Raw genomic sequence first — 21841 nt, 5'->3', positions numbered from 1 at the left:
TTGCTCTCTGCCTCAGTAGCCAAAACCAGGGTGTTTCACGTTAAACCCCAAAACCTATTTTCATCATTCAGAAAGGAAGCAGAAGCACCTTCATTAATTCAAAAGATTTTATGAGATTGGGCGTCATGAACGTATGAAAAACAAAGCCCATGTCTGCTTTAGTTAACCAGGGAAATGTGGGGATTCAGAAGCTGCAGGAGGCACTCCGCGCCATGCTGCACAGCTGCTGCGTGTGAAAATCCGAGGAGTTTGTCACAGTCTAATGCACTGTGGTCGGGTCAAGATCAAGGTCGATAATACATTTCAACGCTCTGTTTGCACGGATATGTGGGGAACACTAAGTTCAATCACACAAAATCTCTTCATCCAGATTGATATTGGTTGTGTCAAGATCTTCCAAGTCCAAATTATCCAAATCTACTTCCAGTTCAAATAAACTCTGCAAGGAAAAGAGGACAATGGAGCGCTATATTTAAGTGTGAAATATACTGGCAGTTTGGGAATCCAAAATGTTCCCCCTGCTCTGGAGCGGTGGCCGAGCTAGACTGGAGGAAGTGGGGAGCGGCCGAGTGCACTCCGACAGGAGGTCTGGGTCTGGTGTGTGACCTACCTGTTCTTCTTTGTTGGGTGAGTGGGAGGCCACTATCACTGGAGTAGGAGAGGCAGGCTTCCCATCAACTTCCTGAAAGTCCAAGTGGACACAGATGAAGCCAAGGGAATTTGTTCAGCAATTGGAAATGTCCCACCCAAGCAAAGCAATATCAGGGTTTGGAAGCGGGGCTTAAGATGCATACATGAGTGACAGCTTGACGTTCACATGCAGTATTCTACTGACCTGTGGGGCTGCAGGTCTTGAGGGCTGCAACCCTTTGGCCTCTTCCATAACATTTCTTTCTTCATTGGGCTGTCAGAAGTATTTGGAAACCAGTTAGTGTGTGAGTTCGCCCTGAAGCAAACTCTTAGCCCAACAAGAAGTCTTTTCATGCAGTTCACGCCCAGAGGCACAAAGCGCTCTGGCCTAGCCGCTCACCGTGACTAGTGGGTACTTCTTGGCGGGCCACAGGGCAGAGTGTGTTTCCTTCACCCACTTTTCAACCACAAAGGCTTCTTTCAGTCCAGGGAAGAGGTTCTCATACTCTGTTGGATCAGCAAGGGACTCTGCAGCTTTCTGATTGACTTTTGAGAGACTCTCTCTCCAGAGTTGCACTACCCTGCAGGTATGAAACCAAAGAGAGGCGAAGTAGGTGTGCTCTGTTCTTAATGGAAACACTGCTCCCTAAAGTTAAAAGTTGTACCTTGAAACCTGACTGGGGAGGTAAGTTCGGGCCAGGAAGGCAGCTTCTGGCAGTCGTCCGGTTCTGATCAAGAGTTCTAGGCAAGCATCAAGCCTACAGATTAAAAATAAGAGCTGAGTGACCAAGAATAGACACTAATGGGGGCACTTATCATATTTAAGAAATGTGACTTTAGCTAAGGCTAAGTCAATGACAGGCCACCCCACCCCCTTCCATCTCCTCTCCAGGGCTGATTCTTCTTCAAAATCCATTCTCAACTTAGAATTGCTTTTCATTACTTTGCAAATTCCTTGTAGACTGGATGAATACTTACTTGCCCTGTAAGAAGTAGCTCATGAATGCCACATTGTTCTTGCCATCTCTCTCGGCGCCCTCTGCTAGCTTGTTCACCATACCAGCATTTCCCGAGGCAGTGGCCAAAAGCAGCAGACCACCGTAATCCTGGGCGTGGTGCAGACACTCCTGGGCGAGGCCAAACTGACATTTACTAATGGCAAGCTCGGCCAGCTGTTTCCACTTCTGTTCTGACTGTAAGAGACAGTTTCCAAGGTCAGCATATTTGAAAATACTGAAATCGCCACCTAATTCTGTTAACCTTAGCATTACTCTGTTGATATGTATGACAAAATATTTTAAAAGATATTCACATAAAATAAATTCCAACACAAAATAATTTTAATGATGTATGAATAATCATCAACCCAATGTATTTTTATTTTGTAATTCTAGTGAAATAACGTATAACCATCTAAGTGGGAGTTCTTAATTATTTCAATAAGCAAGTTAATGCTAATTGAAAAGTGTAGAAACTTATGTCCCTAAATATTTAGCAATAAGTATCAGCTGTCAATTGTAGCCTCTCAGAAATCAACTAAAATGCTACGCACATTGTATTTTAACATACCTAAAGTTTCTGTGCGGTTGAAATGAACTTAGCAGTGGCACGAGAGTGGAGCCACAATGAAAACCCCTCAAGACACAAGGATGACACAAATGGCGTTGGCCTCCGTGGTGAAAGCCTGCTGTGGTAAGCTGGGGATAGTCTCAGGTTTCTGCTGCGTCCAGGCTGCACTCTTCAGCATTCCCACACTGCCTTGTACTAGTCTCAGCTTTCCTTCTAGGCCAAGAGAGCTCTCACAAGTAGAGAACGCTCTTCCTTAGACCAATGAGCGCGCTACGGCCATCTCCAACAGAATTCACTGAAGTTATGCAAAGATTCGCATTCACGTTTGAAAAAGACCTGAGGTAATCACCACCAACTGTGTCACTAACTATGAACCAAGCACAAAAGTGCCTAGCAACCTCTGCGCCACTAAGGGAAAATCATGAATCAATACGCACCTCTGCTTCCACTGCCAACTGATAGGCAATGCTTAACTCTCCAAGCTGAAGAGCAAGTTCAAAGCGATGTTCAGGGTCTGTGGACACGGTAAGAGCTTGCTGCTTGAAGCCCTAAACAGATTTAAAAGACGTGTTTACACATGTTTATGTTTACAGTGTGGTGCAAATTCTGCCTGGCTCCTGCCCTAGCTCTGTCTGCATTTCAAATTGGACTTCCCCGCTAAAGCAAACGGTCAGCCGCCCACGCATCCAGGAGCACCGCACGCAGCAGCACTGGGCAGAAGGAGTACTTTCTTTGCTAGCACTGACCTCGCTCTGACAAAGGAGCCCTGGTGGCAGGCACAGTGGGTACGGGCTGGGCTGCACACTACCAGGCCAGCACATTAAGACGGGCTGTTCTGCTCCTGTAAAGCGTTCCTGTCTTGGGAACATCCCAGGGGCACCTATAGGGTCGCTAGGAGTTGGCACTGACTTGTTGGCGGCAAGTTTGGTTTGGATCAAGAAATGAGGAGCCCTTGTGGCATGTTACCCTCTATGCTATTAATCATAAGGTTGGCAGTTTGAAACCACCTGTTACTCCTTGGGAGAAAGAGGAGGGTTTCTGCTCTGTGCTGAGCTAGTTAGGAAATTCCCAGGGCCAGTTCTATTCTGTCCTACAGGGTCACTGTGAGATGGAATAAGCGCAATGGCAGAGAGTTTGAGTTATGTAATTCGGCAATCCAAGAGTGGAGGATGGAAGAATCACGGAATGCTTCAGAAACAGGATGAGATGAGGTGAACTTAGCACACATTTACTTTCCCTCCCCGCAAGTCCCCTGAAATGACACCAAAGGGGAATTTTTTTTTTTTTACAGGCATAAACTCCCAAGGAAAAAGTAGGGAAAGGAGACGGTAGGAACAACATCTGGCACCTGAAAAGCAGGTGGGCAGGTATAAACACTCCCTTGGGAAGAACCCTAATGAGGTAGTTATATAATCTGTTGTCAATTTGAGAGGATTAAGAGTGAAGGGGTGGAGTTTAGCCTGTCAATCAGGTCGCAGCTTGACCTCATTTGGAGGCACTAAGGAGATAAATAGCTCGCTGAAGGCGGGATACACACACTCCCTGCGAGACATTCCTGCGACTAGACACATGGAGCTACGCTAGAGCCTGACGGAGCCACATGGAGACCCCTGCCAGCGCTGAGATGCTTCCACACCACTGGAGCCATAAGACTTTGCACCCACTGGTCTGTGATCTTCCTGCATTTGTGTGAGTCTAAAGAGGAATTTATGGACTGGTATCGACATATGAGGTAATATCAGACTTATGGACTTGATCTGGACTGGGATGTTTTCTTAATGTACAATTTCTGTTGGGATACAGCTCTTTTATACACGAGTCTCCGTAGATTTGTTTTCTAGTCTACCCAGAACAACACACCTAAAGGAAACTTGCAGGAGACCTTCCACTGCATAAGCCAATGGCTGGCAATTACAAAGAGCTTTCCAAACCCATCCTAATATTGCTTTGTTGTTTTTAAAAGCAAAGAAAAACTTCTCTTACTTGCTTTTCCAGAAAGTGCGCCACCCTGGTCCTCTGCTCTTTAGGAATGGTGGGGAGGACCTTGTCAGCCATGCTGAAGTCCCTCCGCATGACAGCAGTCTGGTACTCCAGCACAGACACCAGCAGGGAGTAGCTGACAATGTTCAGCTCCTTATCCCCCAGATAGAGCCTATTGTCTTTTGGAATATAGCCCAGGAGATACATGGTCCTGCAATAAAACCAGAAACCAATTCAGAACGGAGCCCAAATCTCTAGTTAATGTGAATAAGCACACCCACCCTCCTGCTGTATACTGAATGAGAGGTATCTCTGTGCCTGCTGCCCAAACTTCCCATCTGATTGATTTCATTTTACTAATAATAGTCCATCTACTAAAATTTCCACATGGAAACATCAGGCTCTACTCTACTCTTGCTATAAGGAGCCTGGTGGTGTGATGGGTTCTATGTTGGGTTCATAATGGCAATGTCAGTAGTTCAAACCAACTAGCTGCTGCTCAAGAGAAACACGAGGCTTTCTACTCCTACAGAGTTCATTTCAGAAATCCACAGAGGCAGTTCGCTCTGTCCTACAGGCTCATTACGAGTCAGAAGTGACTCAATGGTTGTTTGTCCTCGTGCTGTAAGCCAGCAAGGGGTGGTCTAAAGCATGCTTTTAAATTCGTGAGACTGGAGAGGAAAGCAGGAAGATACTCAGCTACCTGTCCAAGTGAGCAATAGTGACTATCTCTCCTCCCACGTAGTAATTTAATCTGTTGACGGAACTGGTGTAAATGAAGCAGTCGCCTACCCACAGCCCTGTTTTCACAATTTCTTGAATCTCACCAAGAACCTACAAAACAAAACAAGATAAATAAACATAAAAACCCATACTAGTGAACCAGCCAGAAACTAGAGCTGAATATAAACTGGGGGCAGGAAGGGAAGATAAGGAGAGTAAAATTCTGCTTCAAGAAAAAAAAAAGTTTCTTCTTTCTTCCTGTAAGAACAAATTTCCAGACAAGCATTTATAATGTGACCTCTCAGAGCTGGGGCATGGTCGAGGCCCCTTACACCCATGAAATGTTAGTAACACAATTTCAAAACTGCATGCAGGCCCTCGGCACAGTGGAGGGGCTCGATGGACACTTCTTGGGCGAAACAGATCTCAGTATCTGAACAAAGATCTCCTAAAGTCAAAGCAACAAGTTCTTTTAAGCATATATGCTTTTAAAGTCTGATCTTTGAGTCAAGATTTTAATGTTCCCTTTTCACCAAGTTCTCCTTAAAGGCTTAGCTTCCCAAACTGAATTTATAACCAAACATTGCAATCCGTGGAGTTGTTATCAGAATATGAATCATGTGAAAACAGCAAAATTTCACGAATGCCGTTACCTCAAAGGCATCTTCAATGCCGTCTTCAGTGACTCCTTCGTGCGTCTCCTGTGCGGCCAGGACTTTTTCCGACAGGTACTTAAGGATAAAGAACGATTCCTCGGTGGCAATACAGACCAGCTCCCCAGAATCAGACCAGAAAATCTGCAACAGCCAACAAAAACAGACAAGGGATTTGGGATTTCTGAGTAGCAACAGAAGAATATATGTTTTTTCGTGCAAGATCTGACTTCTCAGAATAAGATCATTGGCGTGTGCTCAAGAACTCCAGGTAGTGGCTACTACGTGCATCTAGGCACTGCAGGCACTTGCATGCGACCTGGTGATGCAAAGACTGCGGGGCCGCAGGCAGCCTGGGTGAGCTGTCAGTCAGTGCAACAGTGTCTATTCTCAGTGCCTGAAGAACACTCTTTCCCAATTCCTTTTCATTATCACCTCCCAAAGGAGCCTAGACACCATCTCCCCAGCTGTACCTCATCCCTATGAAACGTAAATACACCACTGTGTATCATGTGTATCTGTGTGTGTCTACATATATAACATCTATCCACACTGGACATGCATATATATATAGGCAATGTGTCCGACACAATGTAACAGGGGCAGCAGGGCACAGGACATTCCTTGGGCACAGGGACCCCGAGGCCATCACAAAGCCACATGCTACGAACAGAACAAAGGCAGGAACACGCACGTGTTTGGGCTGAATTTCAATTCTGCGTATGAGCTCTGTATTGTCCCAGTCGTAGAAGGCTAAGCCATTTACAGATCGGACCCCCAATAAGAAGCCTCCATAGATACCTAAAAGGACAGAAAAGATTGTTCAGGTGTTTCTGAGCTACAACAAAGCTCCGAAATCTGCATTATGCATAAACATACTCACTCTCTGCTCCAAAATCTGGTTTAAATGACTTCTTTTCTTTAAAGTTCTTAAATATTTTTACAACACTGTTGCTCTCTCTTATTGCATATCTGCGGGAGAGGAGGAAGGCAAACAAAGGACATTACAAACTAAACCATACTTCCACCAAATGTCAGAAATACAAATTCAAAGATTAGCAGATTCCCTAGTATGTTCTTTCCCCAGGACAAAAAGTAATCCGATTTCACACTATTACAGATTGCTAGAGCATGTGTAATGGTTTAGAACCTGGAATACCTCCAGACTCATAGCAGGTGAAGGTTTAAACAAACTGGTGATGCGGACAGTGGAACAAAAAATCAGAATTGGCTGCGCCACTGATGCTGAGGCATAACCTCACTCAGTTTAGATGGCAGCCCCAGTTGATCATGATGCATAAGTCAGTTTAGAGGGCAGCCCCAGTTGGTTATGATGCATAACTCACTTTAAAGGGCAAGCAATTCCTGAGCTGGAATGTTGCTTCAGCTGACCAACTATATGAAATTGTGTATAGTGTACTTAGGAGACTGATGAAAATAGGAAAATCATTCCTGATCTCTCAGTAAATCTTACTGTTTAGAATGTACCAAACAGATCTGCTCACTTTACAGTGCAATACGAAGGCTGACGCCACCCTCCTGGGGGCAGGGCAAGTGCAATGGCTGGGAAAAGAAAATCAGCAGGGAGCTGTGACGTGCGGTTTGGGGCCGCTCAGTTGCGTGGCCCAAGAATACCCAAAGCTGGTGTTTAGTCCTTGCTTCACACAGGACTCAATAGAACCGAGCAGTGACTTTTTAATATATTAATTCATTAAATGATTTTGTTTTCAGAGAAAATATTTGATGAACATTATAATTTAAACATAAATTTATTTTTGAGAAAATAGGCGTTTGTGTGGGTGTGGGATAGGCATCACAAACAGAAATGAGTTTGAACAAAGATGCCGTGCGGTTCTGACTGGGTGACAGCACGACTCCCACCAGCGTGCACAGGGCAGGCAATCTGCAGGCACCAGCAGGAAGGCCGCCGAGGACTGCACTTGAGGACTCCCCTTCCTTAAGGCCATAATCACCAGGCCACGTGGGTGGGATTATGAGATCAGCTCTGGTCTGCCAGATTCATACTAAATGCAGAGAGCACAAAGGCAGCCCAGAGGGCAGAGAGCTGCCCCCAACTCTACCCTGCCCACAGGCGGTCTTTAACACGGAGACCTGAAGCCCAGGCTGAGCCAGGCGGATCCCCATACTGCACTTGAACACAGATCACCTGGTGGCAGTCAGGGCGAGCTGGGTTTCACAAGAGGGAAAACTTACTCTGAAGAATCGTGGGCCCAAGCAAACTCCTGGGCAGACCCGAAGCTCTTGTTTCTCAGGGCCATTGCTGTGTAGATGATGTACTCGCCATCGCCGCACACCACAACAAACCTAGCAGAGAGTCAGACGGGGGCTCAGGGAGCTGCACACATGCAGAAACCAAGAGCCAAAGCTTCACCTGATCTGCTAACCAATGCTGTTGCCGTTGAGGGTTACAATTTAACCAAATCGAAGATGTTTTACACTACACATGTCTCTGAAAGCAGAGCTTGAGAAGTATTTCTGCTCGTGCAATGGCCTTCTCTTAAAACAAGGAAAGACTGGGGAGGCTGCAGAATGCGGGTGGGGTGGGATGTGTGCTCCAATCTCTCAACTGGGATTTGTTGAGCATCGGCAGGGCTACCAGTCTGTTCATTCCATCTACCTGACTGGAAGGCCCTATCTTGCTATAAGACGACCTTCACTTTAAAGCTGTTATTCAAGGAAGTAAAAATGTTTTATTAGTTTTTTAATGTATTAAAAATAAACAGGATATATTAACATTTAAATACTTAAAATATCACATTTAAGTAACATCATGTACACTCAAATAAAAATTTCTCAAAAGACATCAACCAGCTCAGTTGCCATTTAGAATACTCTATTGGCTGTTCCCAAAGGACTGCTAAAGGTAGCATTCAAGGCAAGGAAAGTCCTTGGTGTGAGGAGGACCAGATAATGTCTCCCTAATCCTCATAAAACAGCTCCATCAAAATGATCACGGGTACCAACTCTTGGACTAGGTATCAGTCTTTTGAAGCAATTAGGGTAGTGTTAGGCTCTGACCTGTAAAATAATTTCTATAGCTACTCAGTTGAAACTCCCAAGCTGGGCTGTGATCCACGAGGGCAGCAGTCCAAAGCCAGCAGCAGGTCTGAGAGGGGGCTTTCTACTCCTGTAAACAGTTACAGCCTCAGAAACTCGCAGGGCAGCCCTAACCTGTCCTACAGGGTCACCGAGTTGTCATCAGTGATTAATAAGCCTTAGGAGATGACACAAAATTGAAAGCTTAAATTCCAAATAAGTAGCAGTTACTACCCATGCTTTTTTCAAGAGACATATGCCTTAAGAGCGACGAGTCCGTCAGGATGTAAGTAGCACCTACTGAGTCTTGGGGTAAGACACGTGCTTGTCCTCACTCAGAGGGGCACACGACCCTGGGAACTGGAGTAACCATGCGATCACTTAACTCTTCAGAACGGTGTGGCACAGGGAAGGCCAGAGGACGGATGGGACATGCCGGCCCCACCAGCTGCCACGTGCCCTGCAGAGGTGCCCTCTTTCCTCACATCCACAGGTGCTCAGAGAGACCACTGTGTTCACTCACCGTCCGTTAGGGTTGTGCTGAATAGTCTGAGGGTATAGCTCACAACTCCCCATATCCTTCACTGCCAGCGGCAATCTTTCCCCGTCTTTAATTTCAGCATCCCCCATTGCTTTCAGGTTGGCCTGCTGGACTTCTGAGTGCTTGGCCCAAATGATCTTCCCGTTGGCATCCATGGACATGGCAGGTTCTTCCCGCCCAAGCTGGAAGAATGACAAATGGCTCTTAGCAATGGACAGGAAAGCAAGCAGAGGAAACCTCAGCAAAGCAGACACTCTTGTTCCAGTGCCTTGTCCATGTCAAGTCTGCAGCACTGACTCTCGAGCGTGAAAGGAAGAAGTGCCCTTTAGCAACACCGCTGTCTCAGAAACGACGACCCTGCCGCAGGGAAACCGCTGCCCCTCGGTCCACTACTTAGCTGGGCAGGGGAACTCAGGGCCGTACCTTCACGATGATGCTCCCTTCATCGTAGCCCAAGGCGACATTGTTGGACCCTCTCAGACTGGCCACACACCATACTCTTTCCATTCCGTAGTTGAGCGTGCTCTCGAGGCGATAGGTGCTTGAATGCCAAATACGCACGGTCCCTAAAAAGAGCAACGAGAATGCTCCCTTTGGTTTGAACATCCAAGGACCCGTCAGGGGAAACAGCTGCAGGCAAGTCTTTCTTCAAATAGGAAATACTTCCTGGCAGCTGATGGACAATTTTTTTTTTTGGTTGTCATTGATAAGTGATTTTTTAAAGCAACCTAAATAAACCTAGGGAAAAAAGTATAAGAAACAAAACCTAAGGAATGTGACCTTACGTGTGAGCTGCTAACAGGATTGGGGCTGAGGGCCCACCAGGCACCAAGTCTCTTCTCATGGAGACGCCACCCCTCTGCCTATGAATGGATATTGGTTCTGTTTCATAATCTACTAGATCCACCTCTCCACAGAGCAGCAGGGGTGGAATCTGCTGCCAAAGCACATTTGGATGGTGATGCCCCTTTATCTGGTTCGATAGCTGAAGTCTAACACAATTCTCAGAAGCCTCCAGCTACAAGACAGAGGCACTTCCTGGCTTAAAAATATTATTTAATATTTACAAGCAAAAGGGGGGGAATGAATCTCACTTACCATCTTCTGACCCTGTGATGATGATTGGCAACTCAGGATGAAAACTGGCACAAGACACATTTTGGGCATGCCCCTCAAGGGTCTGCACGCATGTTTTATTCTGTGTGCAGAAAACATATTTTCTTAGAGAAACACAGGCAAGCCATCCGTAATCGTCCCAGGGCACAGGCACACTATAAATGATGATCACAATAGTATTCCATATGGAAGCACTGAAAAGAAAGTGCTCTTGCTATGCCTCTGAACATTTTCTCCAACCATCCAGGCAACATACAAGCAAATACAAACGTAACAATCACATTCAAAGAGAAAAAAACATACTGGAAGATTATGGTTCTCATCCAAATATCATTCCCTGTATTCCCAGGATAACGAATTTCCCCTCTGTGGTACGTAGAACAGTGTGCCCTTAGCATTTAATACTTATGTTGTGGATTTCAGCACAAATTTTAATAAGCTACAAACTAAAACTGTTTTTGTATATTTCATTTAATTAACTGCTTGAGGAAATATTCCCACTGGAGAGGCAAAAACAAAAGAAAACCTTAAGCCATAAAAGAGCACAGTAACTGCAGTTCGTAACTAGGTTTGTAAAAGTTTTAGGTGGCAAAATGACACCTACCCTTGCTATGTCACAAGGGTAACCACGGACTTGCTAGTACCAAAAATAAATGTTTTGCCAAAGAGAAGACTGAAGTCAGAATTGATTTCAATGACTCTTAAGTGAAAAGTAATAGCCTGGCATTCAATTTGAAATCGTGACTCCATTTCTTTTCATCTGTGTGCAGAGTGAGGGGCTGCCACCTAGATGAACACCCTGCGGCCTCGGGACACCATGCTGACTGGAGATCAGCACGCCGAGGCTGCGCGCTCCCGTGAGCAGCGGTGACAACCATACCTGACACGTGGCAAGGGAGGTCATGAAAAGCTGTACCTGGTAGTCCCATATTTTAACCAGCCGGTCATCTGCCCCTGAAATGAGGTAGGGTTTGTCGCCACCACTATAGTAATCGATGCAATTCACGCCTTTCTCGTGTCCTTCCAGAGTGAAGTTTGGCGATGAAGAGCCCAGCTGCCACACCTTCAGAGAGCAAAAGCATCTGCCGGTCAGCCTGGGCCCTGTCTCTCACGACACAAGCCAACACCATGTTTAACTCTGGGGCTAGGGACTGTTGAGTCAGTCTCAACTAATATCAACTCTGTATACAACAAATGGGAGCCCTGGTGATTCTGTAGGTCAGTAGTTCGAAACCAGCAACTGCTTTCTACTCCTGCTAAGAGTTAGTCTCAGAAACCCACAGGGCAGCTCTACTGTCCTAGAGGGTCACTATGAGCTATGACTTGGAATCGACTCAACCACAGTACATTTATAGGTAACAAGTCTATTTTTTTATTCTGGGTTTCCAGAGGCTTAAAATATCTTACAGCATATTCATAAGGAAAATTAGTTTCATTATGGGCTACAACTGCCACACATTTTTTCTGAAGTAGAATATCACCTTTGAATTAAAATGAGAAGATCTCTTTCTATTTCAAAATTCACTGATGGCAGGAATAACTTTCTGGGCAGCCAGTAGTAAGGCATTGACCGCTTCCCTCCACTGTAACCATCATTGTCACAAACAGCAGACCACGGGCATACCTTGATGGTCCTGTCCAGAGACGCACTGGCGAACTGATTGTTGTCTTTGGGGTTGATCACAATCTGCATGACGTAATGGGTGTGCCCTTCGAACACTTGTGAACATGCCCATTTCTTATCCCAGTCCCACAGCTTAATGAGCATGTCATCTAGGCCAAAAGATAGCCTCGAGTTAGCTGCAATGTCTGTTTCTTTCCTTTCAGAACAAACACACCGAGGTCTTGTGTCTTCTACGGCAGGAAACCTACCAATATTAAATTATACATCCCGAGACTCACAGAAATTGAATGACAAGGAAGAGATTTTTTTCCAATTCCTTATTTATCCTAAAGAAGGAATGCAACTCTCTGTAGACAAGCGACGATAAATTAAATGGCAAACCACTGGAGATTCCCTCATAGAGGGGTTTAGGAGAAGAGATGGGTCAGTCAGGGTACGAGGTAGTACCGATGAAGAACACAGCTTTCCCCCAGATCCTGGATGCTTCCTCCCCCCAACTACCATGATCCGAATTCTACCTTGCAGGACTGGATAGGGCAGAGGCTGTACACTGGTACATATGAGGGCTGGAGGCACAGGGAATCCAGGGTGGATGATACCTTCAGGACCAAGGGTGTGAGGGGCGATGCTGGGAGAGTGGAGGGTGAGTGGGTTGGAAAGGGGAAACTGATTACAAGGATCCACATGTGACCTCTTCCCTGGGAGAGGGACAGCAGAGAAGGGGTGGAAGGGAGACTCCGGATAGGGCAAGATATGACAAAATAACGATGTATAAATTACCAAGGGCACATGAGGGAGGGGCGAATGGGGAGGGAGGGGAAAAAAAAGAGGACCTGATGCAAAGGGCTTAAGTGGAGAGCAAGTGCTTTGAGAATGACTGGGGCAGGGAATGTATGGATGTGCTTTATACAATTGATGTATGTATACGTATGGATTGTGATAAGAGTTGTATGAGCCCCTAATAAAATGTAAAAAAAGAGGAGAAAAAAAAAAAGAAAATGATTAGGGAAAAGAATGTACAGATGTGCTTTATACAATTGATGTATGTATATGTATGGACTGTGATAAGAGTTGTATGAGCCCCTAATATGTTTTAAAAAAAATTAAATGGCAAACTAGCAGCACACTTACAGCAACATGTAAGAAAAACTGCAATCTGAGCCTTCCAGCGTGACAAAAGGCCTGCCCAGGTGCGATGAGAGGCCAGTGTGAGTGCGCAGTGATGGCAACGCCCACACAACAATCATTATCTCTTCAGCGGCCAGCGGCGACCACAGACCTTCTTAGCCCCTTCTCAATTTTAAATCTGAACATGCTTGAAAGGCCTTTTATGGACTCAGTACTACTTGTCTTAATTGGCCTCCTAAATAGCTCCCAATTTCTAGACTAGCAAGGAGCAAACTCATAGAATCTGAAGACAAATCTGACCAGGGATGGCAACCGGCCAATGCGCGCTCAGCAGCATGCAAATGAGCTTTCTGTCCAGATGATTAAGCATCCAGACCTCAAGGCCTTCTCTAACCAGAATCTCAGCAATTGCTAGACAAGCCCTAAGTACCAGCTGAAATTTCATTAAAACACAAATGGTAGCACGTTGCCCCAAATGAACCTGAATTACCCACAGAGCTATGAACATCAAGAAGGGCTCAGCTCTTACCACTGCTGGTTAGAATGAAAGGCTGGGTTGGGTGAACGGCGATACAGCGAATGTAGTCGGAGTGTGCTTCAAACATGTGAACTCTCTCCAGAGTATTGTAATTGAACACTCTAATCTGCATGTCATCCTAGGAATGAAAAAGATCACGCTATCATCACGGTCGTGACATCAATAGTACGAAAGCTACATTGTTCACTCAAGGAACGAAGGCCGGGCTTCAAAATACTGTGTCAATTTTTTAAAATTAGGAATTACATTTCTGCAATTCATTTACACCACTGTGGTCAATTTGGAATGGAAGGGGATTCCGGGAATCACTTACCGCTCCTGTCACAACCCAGTTCTTCCTTGCAACAAACTTCGCAGCGCGAACAGGAAGGTCGCACACTTCAAAAGTCTTCACCAGCGTCTTAAAAATTCAACAAGAATAGAGACTTTTGAAATATACTTATGAGAAAATAGCTGGGAAACTATTCTAACACATGTAGATCGTTCAGTTATTTAGATCACTTTGATTTTTTTGTTGCTGTTAGTAGTGATTTGCTAGGTTTATTTATTTATATTTTCAGGTTTTTTCCCCCAACAGTTTTATTGACACAATTTCCATATCAATATTTTACAATTTACATAGTTTACAATTCAATATCTCAATTATGAGGAAAATCATCTAATATCACATCAATTTTAGCGCATCCCCCCCCACTCCACTCATAGCAGCTACCTTGCTTTTAAAATGAGCTGTACCACCACAATCGCTTCCCTCATTTACTCCCGAGATCCCCTTTCCCTCCCTATCACACAGCCCCACCCTGTATCCCTATGTCCCCTTGTATCACTTATTATCGTTATGCATCCACTCCTCCTGTGCTTCACAGATGGAGACCCAATAGAAAACAATAAGAAACAAAATCGCCCTAAGGTAGTAAGGATAAAATCATAATAGGATAAAGACAAAAATACAAATAATGTGTTAAGAAGGAGAAGATCCCCACCAACATTCAAAAAGCAGGGAAGAAATTTCTGTCATGGAACCAGTAAGAGACACTTGCAACCAGAACAAATTCAGGTCACGTCCATAGGTGGTCAACAGGCCAAGTGTATAATCAAAATCGATAGTAAGGCTGTTCCTGTGGCTAGAGAGAGACCACTTTGAATTTTAAAATACTGTCAGACTATAAAATATGAAAGCTGTGGCAGTTACAAAATCTGGTGTCAACCTGAGACTGGAGAGTGAAGGGATGGAGTTTAGCCTGTCAATCATGTCGCAGTTTGATGACCTCATTTGGAGGCACCATGGAGATAAATAGCCCGCTGGAGAGGGGTCACACAGACACTCCCTGTGAGACATTCCTGTTGACAAGACACATGGAGCTATGCTAGAGCCCTGGAGCTGAAGGAGCCACGTGGAGACCCCTGCCAACGCCAACATGCTTCCACTGCCACTGGATCCACAAGACTTTCCACCCACTGCTCTGTGATCTTCCTGCATTCGGCGTCACTCCATTTGTTGCACAAGTCTGAAGAGGACTTTATAGATGGGTATCAGACATATGACCTGCAATCGAACTTATGGACCTTATCTGGACTAGGCTGGGATGTTTTCTCAATATACAATTTCTATTTATATAAAACTCTTTCTTATACAATATGCAATTTTATGAGTGTGTTTTTCTAGTCTACCTGGCCTAACACAAAATCTAAATGTCAAATTAAAAACAAGCAACTGATCATCTTTTAACATCTTCAAAACTGAGATACTTGAAAAAGCTTCAGTTTCTATGTTAAATTAAACCCATGGCAGTGACTCAACAAGAAGACTGGATCTTTTGCACACTTTGGCAACATGCTTCTCTCCTAATGTTACTAAAGTATGAAATCAGAGTGATTTTGAGTTCCTTCAAGTAGCTCAAGGTCAAAATATAAAAATCCACACAATGATTAATAGAATGCTGAGCACCCAGTTTGCAGAAGGCTATAAATGACAGTGAAAAAAATCTAATATATATATATAAAAAAAAAAAAGACAGTGAAATCCCAAAATCCATCTGCAGAGTCCCCATACAGATTAAGCCTCTGGCGGATCCCTCTGACCACTGACCAGGGAAGTAAAGTCTTGCTATCAGATAAAGCACATTTGAATGTCGGTTGTGGTAGATGCAATTAGGTTAATATTTAACACCTTATCATTTGATTTCCCTTTTGACCCATTTTAAAGTTGCTTTAGTTTTTTAGTATTTTCTGCTTTCTTCTCTATTGAGGTTTTTCTCTGATTTTGTTACTGTTCTTGGGGTTTTTTTGTTTCGTATGATTTTTTGCAGATGGACTAATAGTTTCTTAGGGACACGGCAGGGCAGTTGGGGGGAAACAAGGAGCCAATAACAATGAGTACAAGAAAAAAGAAAATATTCTAAAACTGATTGTGATGAATTGAATGGGAGGAAAATGACGGAATGAGGCTATCAGTTCCATACTGTACAACTAGTACCAAAAAGTACTCCCATAAAAATCACAAGACCTTTACTAAGCAAAAACATCAACATGTCAAGCTCTTTGTTCTGTACACAGCCTCCATCTTGGGACAGTCTCCACAACCTTGAGACGGAAGAACTAGCTACTGCCGCCTACCCCAGCCAACTGACCTAAAAAGGTCACACGAGAAGGTCCTGGACAGGATGGGCGGAAGATGTGCAACAAAACCCCCAATCATAACACGGGCCAGGCTGAGTGGCTGGAGAGAGACTAGTGGGGCTCCCATGCTCCCCCTGCAGTCTGGAACTGAACTCACCTCTGTGACAGAGCAATCGACCAATTAAGATCAAACGGCAGCCGTTTACCAACTACCAAGTTCAGAAGGTCAGGGAAAGAGGAGGAACGGAAACAAGAAATACAAGGGGAAATGGAGTAAGTGACGGCACACTGCGGGGATCACAACAAACGAGTGGAAACAAAACGCGTATGAACTGTTGACTGTAAGACTAATGATCTGCTCTAGAACTGGCAGGTCTACTCTTGCTTCCCAAGTCAGACTTCAAAGACTAAGATCGAATGAACAAGGGCATCAGCTCACGTTACCTGGTAATTCTGAGACAGTGAGGGCAAAAGGATGTCAGAAAGAACAGCCAGCTACAAGGTAGAAAACTGCACAAAGGCTCATAGAGAAGCAACCAAAGGATCAGGATCAGGTGAGCAGTGAAAATAAGACAGATATGGAACAGGCAGTCATGGTTCCACACCATGTCTAAGTGCCTTGGTTGTGACAACTGACAGGAGGAACAGCTGTGTCTCTGTCGTTAGACACCATCAAGTCAGCTCCGACTCACAGGTGGAGCTAGGAACCTCATGTCCCTAGGAACTAAATAATCTAAAGTGTGTGGGTGGGGGGTGAGGGGGAGTCTGCATACGGACAATGTGTGCTAATGCTCAGTGTCAGGTGAGAAAAAACATTCACTGATACTTAGTCACTAATTCTATTTGGGTTGCACACACCCAACTTTACCGAGCTTGACTGGATCTTTGCAGCCCTGTGATGTAAGGAAAGCAGCATTTCATCTTTATTTCAAAGAAGTTAACTGAAGCTCAGAGGGTTAAACGATTTGTTCAGGTCACTTCATCAACAAGTTGGCGTCCTACCCTAACACACTGTTTTCTTTTCTTTTCTACTATTGCACCCACCTAAGAAGACATAACTATCCTATTAGAAATTCTAGTATTTTGAACTTCCTTCCAAAACATCCTTCCCTTCTTTTTTTGGCCCACTCCAAGAATTTTGCTCTCAGTGTATTTGAATGCATAGTAACTCCTGCTGGGAATAATTAAGAGAAAAACTCCGAGGGAATCAAAGATGGAGCAATGCTTTAAGAAAGACGTATTGAGCATCCACTGTGAATCAGACGCCACGCCAGGCAGCGTGCCCTACTCTGGAGCAAAGTGTTGATCACACTAGTGTGATCATCTCTGCGTTCAGAGAGCTTCCGTTTTGGAAGGAAGAGGGAGATGAAATAAAATACCAAATGAGATGAATTACGAAAGGAGAAGCAGAGAGCAAGTTGGAGAGCAAAGAAAGTGCAACAGAAAAAGGGAGGCCAAGCGAACAGGATGACCAGATAAAGTTAAGGTATACAATGATTTCCCAAAGGGAAATCCTATGGGAAGTACATCTACATCCTACAATGAATGATAAGGAGTCCTGGTGACACTTTGGGCTACGTGATGGACTGTTAACTGCAAGATTGGTAGTTCAAAACCACCAACTGCTCTGTGGGCGAATGACAAGGCTGTTTGCTTCTGTAATGGTTCAGTCTCGGAAACCCTATATAAGTTGGAATCCTTCGACGGCAGTGGATTTGGTTTCGGTACAGTGAAATAATATAGCTAAGAGAGGGGTAAATGGCGTGGTAGAGCTCTGAAGGCAGAAAATCAGGAAAAGTTTAAATATTTAGATGGAGAATTAGATTGTTTTTAATGCCTATTAGTATGCACATTATCTGCATCAAGGAGAACGGAATTCACAGTTAGACATCTGAAATTGCAGGATGGAAACCTTGAAATGCTTTCAGGGGTAAACTGAATGCTAATTATTCACCAGTTCAACAAGTAATTACTGCACACTTACTAGACTGTTAGCGACACCGGGGAGCTAGTGGTGGACATGAGGTGTACACATGTCACTGACAGGTCCTGAAGCAGTGTTAGTCTTTACTGCTCCGTTTTGGTGAATAAACAAATTCCAGGGTGCTTTCAGGTTTATCTACCTCCTGAGTTGGTTCCTAATCCTGTTTTCTCAGATAAATTGTTCATATGTAAATTTAGCCGGACTTAAATTTGAACATAAGCATGGTGTTCAAGGAGCTGCCTAACTATGTTGAGGTGTGGTAAACCGAAGCCAAACCCACAGCAGTCAGAGTGGCCCCAGGAACAAAGCAGAGTCTCCTTCCTACATCTCCAAGGCTGCAAATCTGTACGGAGGCGGCCGCCACTTCTTTCCCCCTCGGAGCAGCTGACAGTCTTGACCTGCCAAGCGTTAGGGGCAGTCAAGTCCTGTAACACTGAACTCCCCAGGCTCCTTCTGAAAAATGGCAACTACACATTCTGTAGTGGGGGGAAAGATCAACTGATCAATAAAGACTATGGACAAGAGGATATAAACTAATTTAAAGAATACATCATTTACTCAGGTGAAAGAGAATTATGTTAAGAATTAGGGCAGATTATTTACAAGATACACACATACATAAATATACATATATACAGACACACAGTCCCATGGACACAATCAAAAGATGACCACATTTCTAACATGATCTGATCTGTATGGCTGAATACAATTGATCTGTATAACACTATTTGGGGGAAAATGTAAAATACAAATCTCCTTGCTACAACTGTCAGATGGTTCACCAAATGGAAAAGTAATTATCAAACATTTTACCTGGAGTAAGTGATTCTCTATCAGCTTCAGTTTCCCCAATTCCTCACAGGGCTAATCCTACCTACCTCAGAATTGCGATGTTACTTGAATATTTCATAGACAGTGCTCAGCATTTCTTCCATGATCATGTTAGTTCCTCGATATTGAAAATATTTTGCACTAATTTGGAAAGCGGTTTGTGTCCAGGTACTGGACTCTGATCTGCTATTTCTTCTTGTTACTATAAATAATCTGGAAGAGCGTTTGCTTTCTGCCAGCCTTAGAAGGCCCACCTGCGTTTCATGATTCCACACGCACACGCTGCCATTGTACAGGCTGGCCAGCATCCATGGCTCTGTCGGGTGCAGGTCCACACTCTTCACTCGGTCAGACCGAGCGGTTAGCTTTCTCTTGATGTCAAGTCGCAGTGGCTACGGAGGAACAACAAAACCTCAGATTGCTAAGCCAAAGGCGCACAGTATCTCAAACAGCACACTAACAGGTTAATGCTAATAAAATGGTAATAACGGGTTAATAAAAAGTCCATTTTTACTTTGCAAAGTTGGGTACACAGTTTCAATTTAAATCAATCACTTTCATTTTTAAAAACGGGAATAATCGAAAATTTAAATGTTCATAGCAACAGCTCTCAAACGTCTTGGTCTCAGACCCTTTACATTCTTAAAAATTCTGAGGGTCCCGGTTCAGTGTAGCAATAACCTTCCTCTAGTTCTTAAACGCTTCCTCCCCTCACCAATTATCACGATCCCAATTCTATCTTGCAAACTTGGTTAGACCAGAGGATACACAGCGGTACAGTTTGGATCTGGAAACACAGGGAATCTAGGACAGATGAACCCCACAGGACCAAGGGTAAGAGTGGCAATACCAGGAGGGAAGGGGCGGGGTAGACATGGGAACCGATTTTGAGGAGCTACATATAACCTCCTCTCTGGGGGATGGGCAACAGGAAAGTGGGTGAAGGGAGACGCCAGGCAGTGTAAGATAAGATAAAATAATAAATTATAAATTATTAGGGGTTCATGAGGGAGGGGGAACCGAGCAGGGAGGGGGAGGGAAAAAGGGAAAATGAGCTGATTCCAGGAACCCTAGTGGAAGGCGAATTTTGAGAATGACGAGTATTGTGTCCTAGAAGGTCGCTACAAGTCAGAATTGACTGGATAGTCGTGAGTTTGCTTTGATTGGGTTTGGAGCGTCATAGTATTAAATTCAATGTCAAGTCCTGAGAACAGTGCCTGGGCTACTGCAAGCGCCAGGAAACATTCTTTGTAGCTTTACCTCACAGCAGTTGAGAATTAGGGAATTAAGAAAGTTCCAGCCAAGAACATGGCACTCAATAAGTACTCTCTGTCAAGTGAGATGACGAATTGAGAAATATCTAAAGAATGAAAGAAATGATAATTCATTGTGGAAATACATTCTTCACTACAAATATGGTAAGAGGAATTAAATTTGGCAAGTCCATGGTTCTTTTCTGAAAATGCCTGTCACTGCAAGCATAGCAGACATCACACCTGGGCAGGCCATGGGATAATGACAGGGTGCAATGTATACACCTGGAGATCCATGAAAGTGTAGAGAGTGGGGATGGGAAGTGAGCTGTGTGGTGTGTTGCCACAGGCTACCACATCAATTCTGACTCACAATGACCTTAGATCAGTGGTTCTCAACCTTCCTAATGCCACGACCCTTTAATACAGTTCCTGGTGCTGTGGTGACACCCGCCCCCGTCATAAAATTATTGTCGTTGCGCTACTTCATAACTGTAATTTTGCTACTGTTCTGAATTAGGTGACCCCTGTGAAAGGGTCATTCAACTCCAAAGAGGTCAGGACCCACAGGTTGAGAACTGCTGGAGTTGAACTGTTCGATTGGTTGTACATGCAATGGAATTCTAGGTACAACTGTGTAGGTTTGTTTTTAATGCCGCTCTCTCAGAGTACCCATTACTTCGATCAGTTTCTTCAAGAGGTCAACAGCCCATTAAAATGGCAAGAACTCCTGTTCTAGAGCCGACTCCACCACAATCGGCTGTGCAAACTAAAGTCTATGTTTTGTTATTTAACTGCAAGATGGGGAGCTTGGATTTTTTCATCTTTAAGGTCTTCAAGCTTAAACCCTTTGGTCCTGTGCTGCATCGCATGCAAAAAGAAAGAAAAATAACAAGAACGTGTGATAAGGCCTGCCATTCTCACCAGCCACCATACTGCTGCAAATGCAACAAAGCACACCAGCCAAGCGCCCGGTTAAGAGCCTTAGGTCTCCTTTTGACTCCACACGAGGCTTAATTTACCTCTGTAGCGTGACGTCGGCATGCCCCATACTAGGTACAAACCCAACTTGAACCCAGATGAGTTGTCGCCGTTTGAAGGGCAGACGGAACGAACTTTACCAAGCTGCTTACGTGGTTCAGCATGTCCTGACACTTGGCCTCTCCGGGCCACAGATGCCACCGCCGCCCGGAGGCTCTGTCTGCCAGGCTCCCGGGGGAGTCAACGACTCCTGTCCTGCAGGCACTGCCTCAACAAGCCGGCCTGGATTCCCCGGCCCGAGCGTTCCGCTTCCAGGGCTCACACCAGAACCGGACCTGGCGAGGCCCGGGGTGGTGGCCGCACCAGAGTTCGGCCGCGGCTGACCGCGGGCTCCAGTGCAGCAGCCCCAGGAGCCCGCCACGCCCGGCGGGGCCCCGCTCCCACCCCCTGCGGCGCCCGGCCCTACCATGGCTGCGTCCGTCCAGGTCCGCGCGGCCCCGGGAGCCACCAGCCGCGGAAGCCGAGAGAGAGACCCACCGACCGACCCGCTGAGCAGCCTACTGACTGACGTGGAACTTCCGGGAGATGAATCTCGCGATAGTGAGATAGCA

The 21841-nt window shown here is 45.0% G+C and overlaps 1 protein-coding gene across 1 annotated transcript; it reads right to left on the bottom strand.

The window, feature by feature from the left end:
• Positions 1 to 93: 93 nt before the first annotated feature.
• Positions 94 to 21841, bottom strand: COPB2 (coat protein complex I subunit beta 2). The gene is made up of 22 exons (XM_075546840.1): positions 21697 to 21841; positions 19251 to 19388; positions 13873 to 13959; positions 13551 to 13677; positions 11894 to 12042; positions 11186 to 11332; positions 10252 to 10351; positions 9577 to 9719; positions 9136 to 9335; positions 7770 to 7880; positions 6439 to 6527; positions 6250 to 6356; positions 5556 to 5699; positions 4883 to 5013; positions 4183 to 4390; positions 2637 to 2747; positions 1609 to 1823; positions 1296 to 1388; positions 1031 to 1211; positions 836 to 904; positions 611 to 682; positions 94 to 439 (listed from the first exon to the last, which is right to left on the bottom strand). Exons 1-22 carry the CDS (start codon positions 21697 to 21699, stop codon positions 344 to 346), a joined length of 2721 nt encoding a protein of 906 aa, XP_075402955.1. The 5' UTR covers positions 21700 to 21841; the 3' UTR covers positions 94 to 343.

Source organism: Tenrec ecaudatus, chromosome 4 (genome assembly GCF_050624435.1).
Source record: "Tenrec ecaudatus isolate mTenEca1 chromosome 4, mTenEca1.hap1, whole genome shotgun sequence".
NCBI lineage: Eukaryota > Metazoa > Chordata > Mammalia > Afrosoricida > Tenrecidae > Tenrec > Tenrec ecaudatus.
This window is presented reverse-complemented; position numbering and strand designations above follow the sequence as displayed.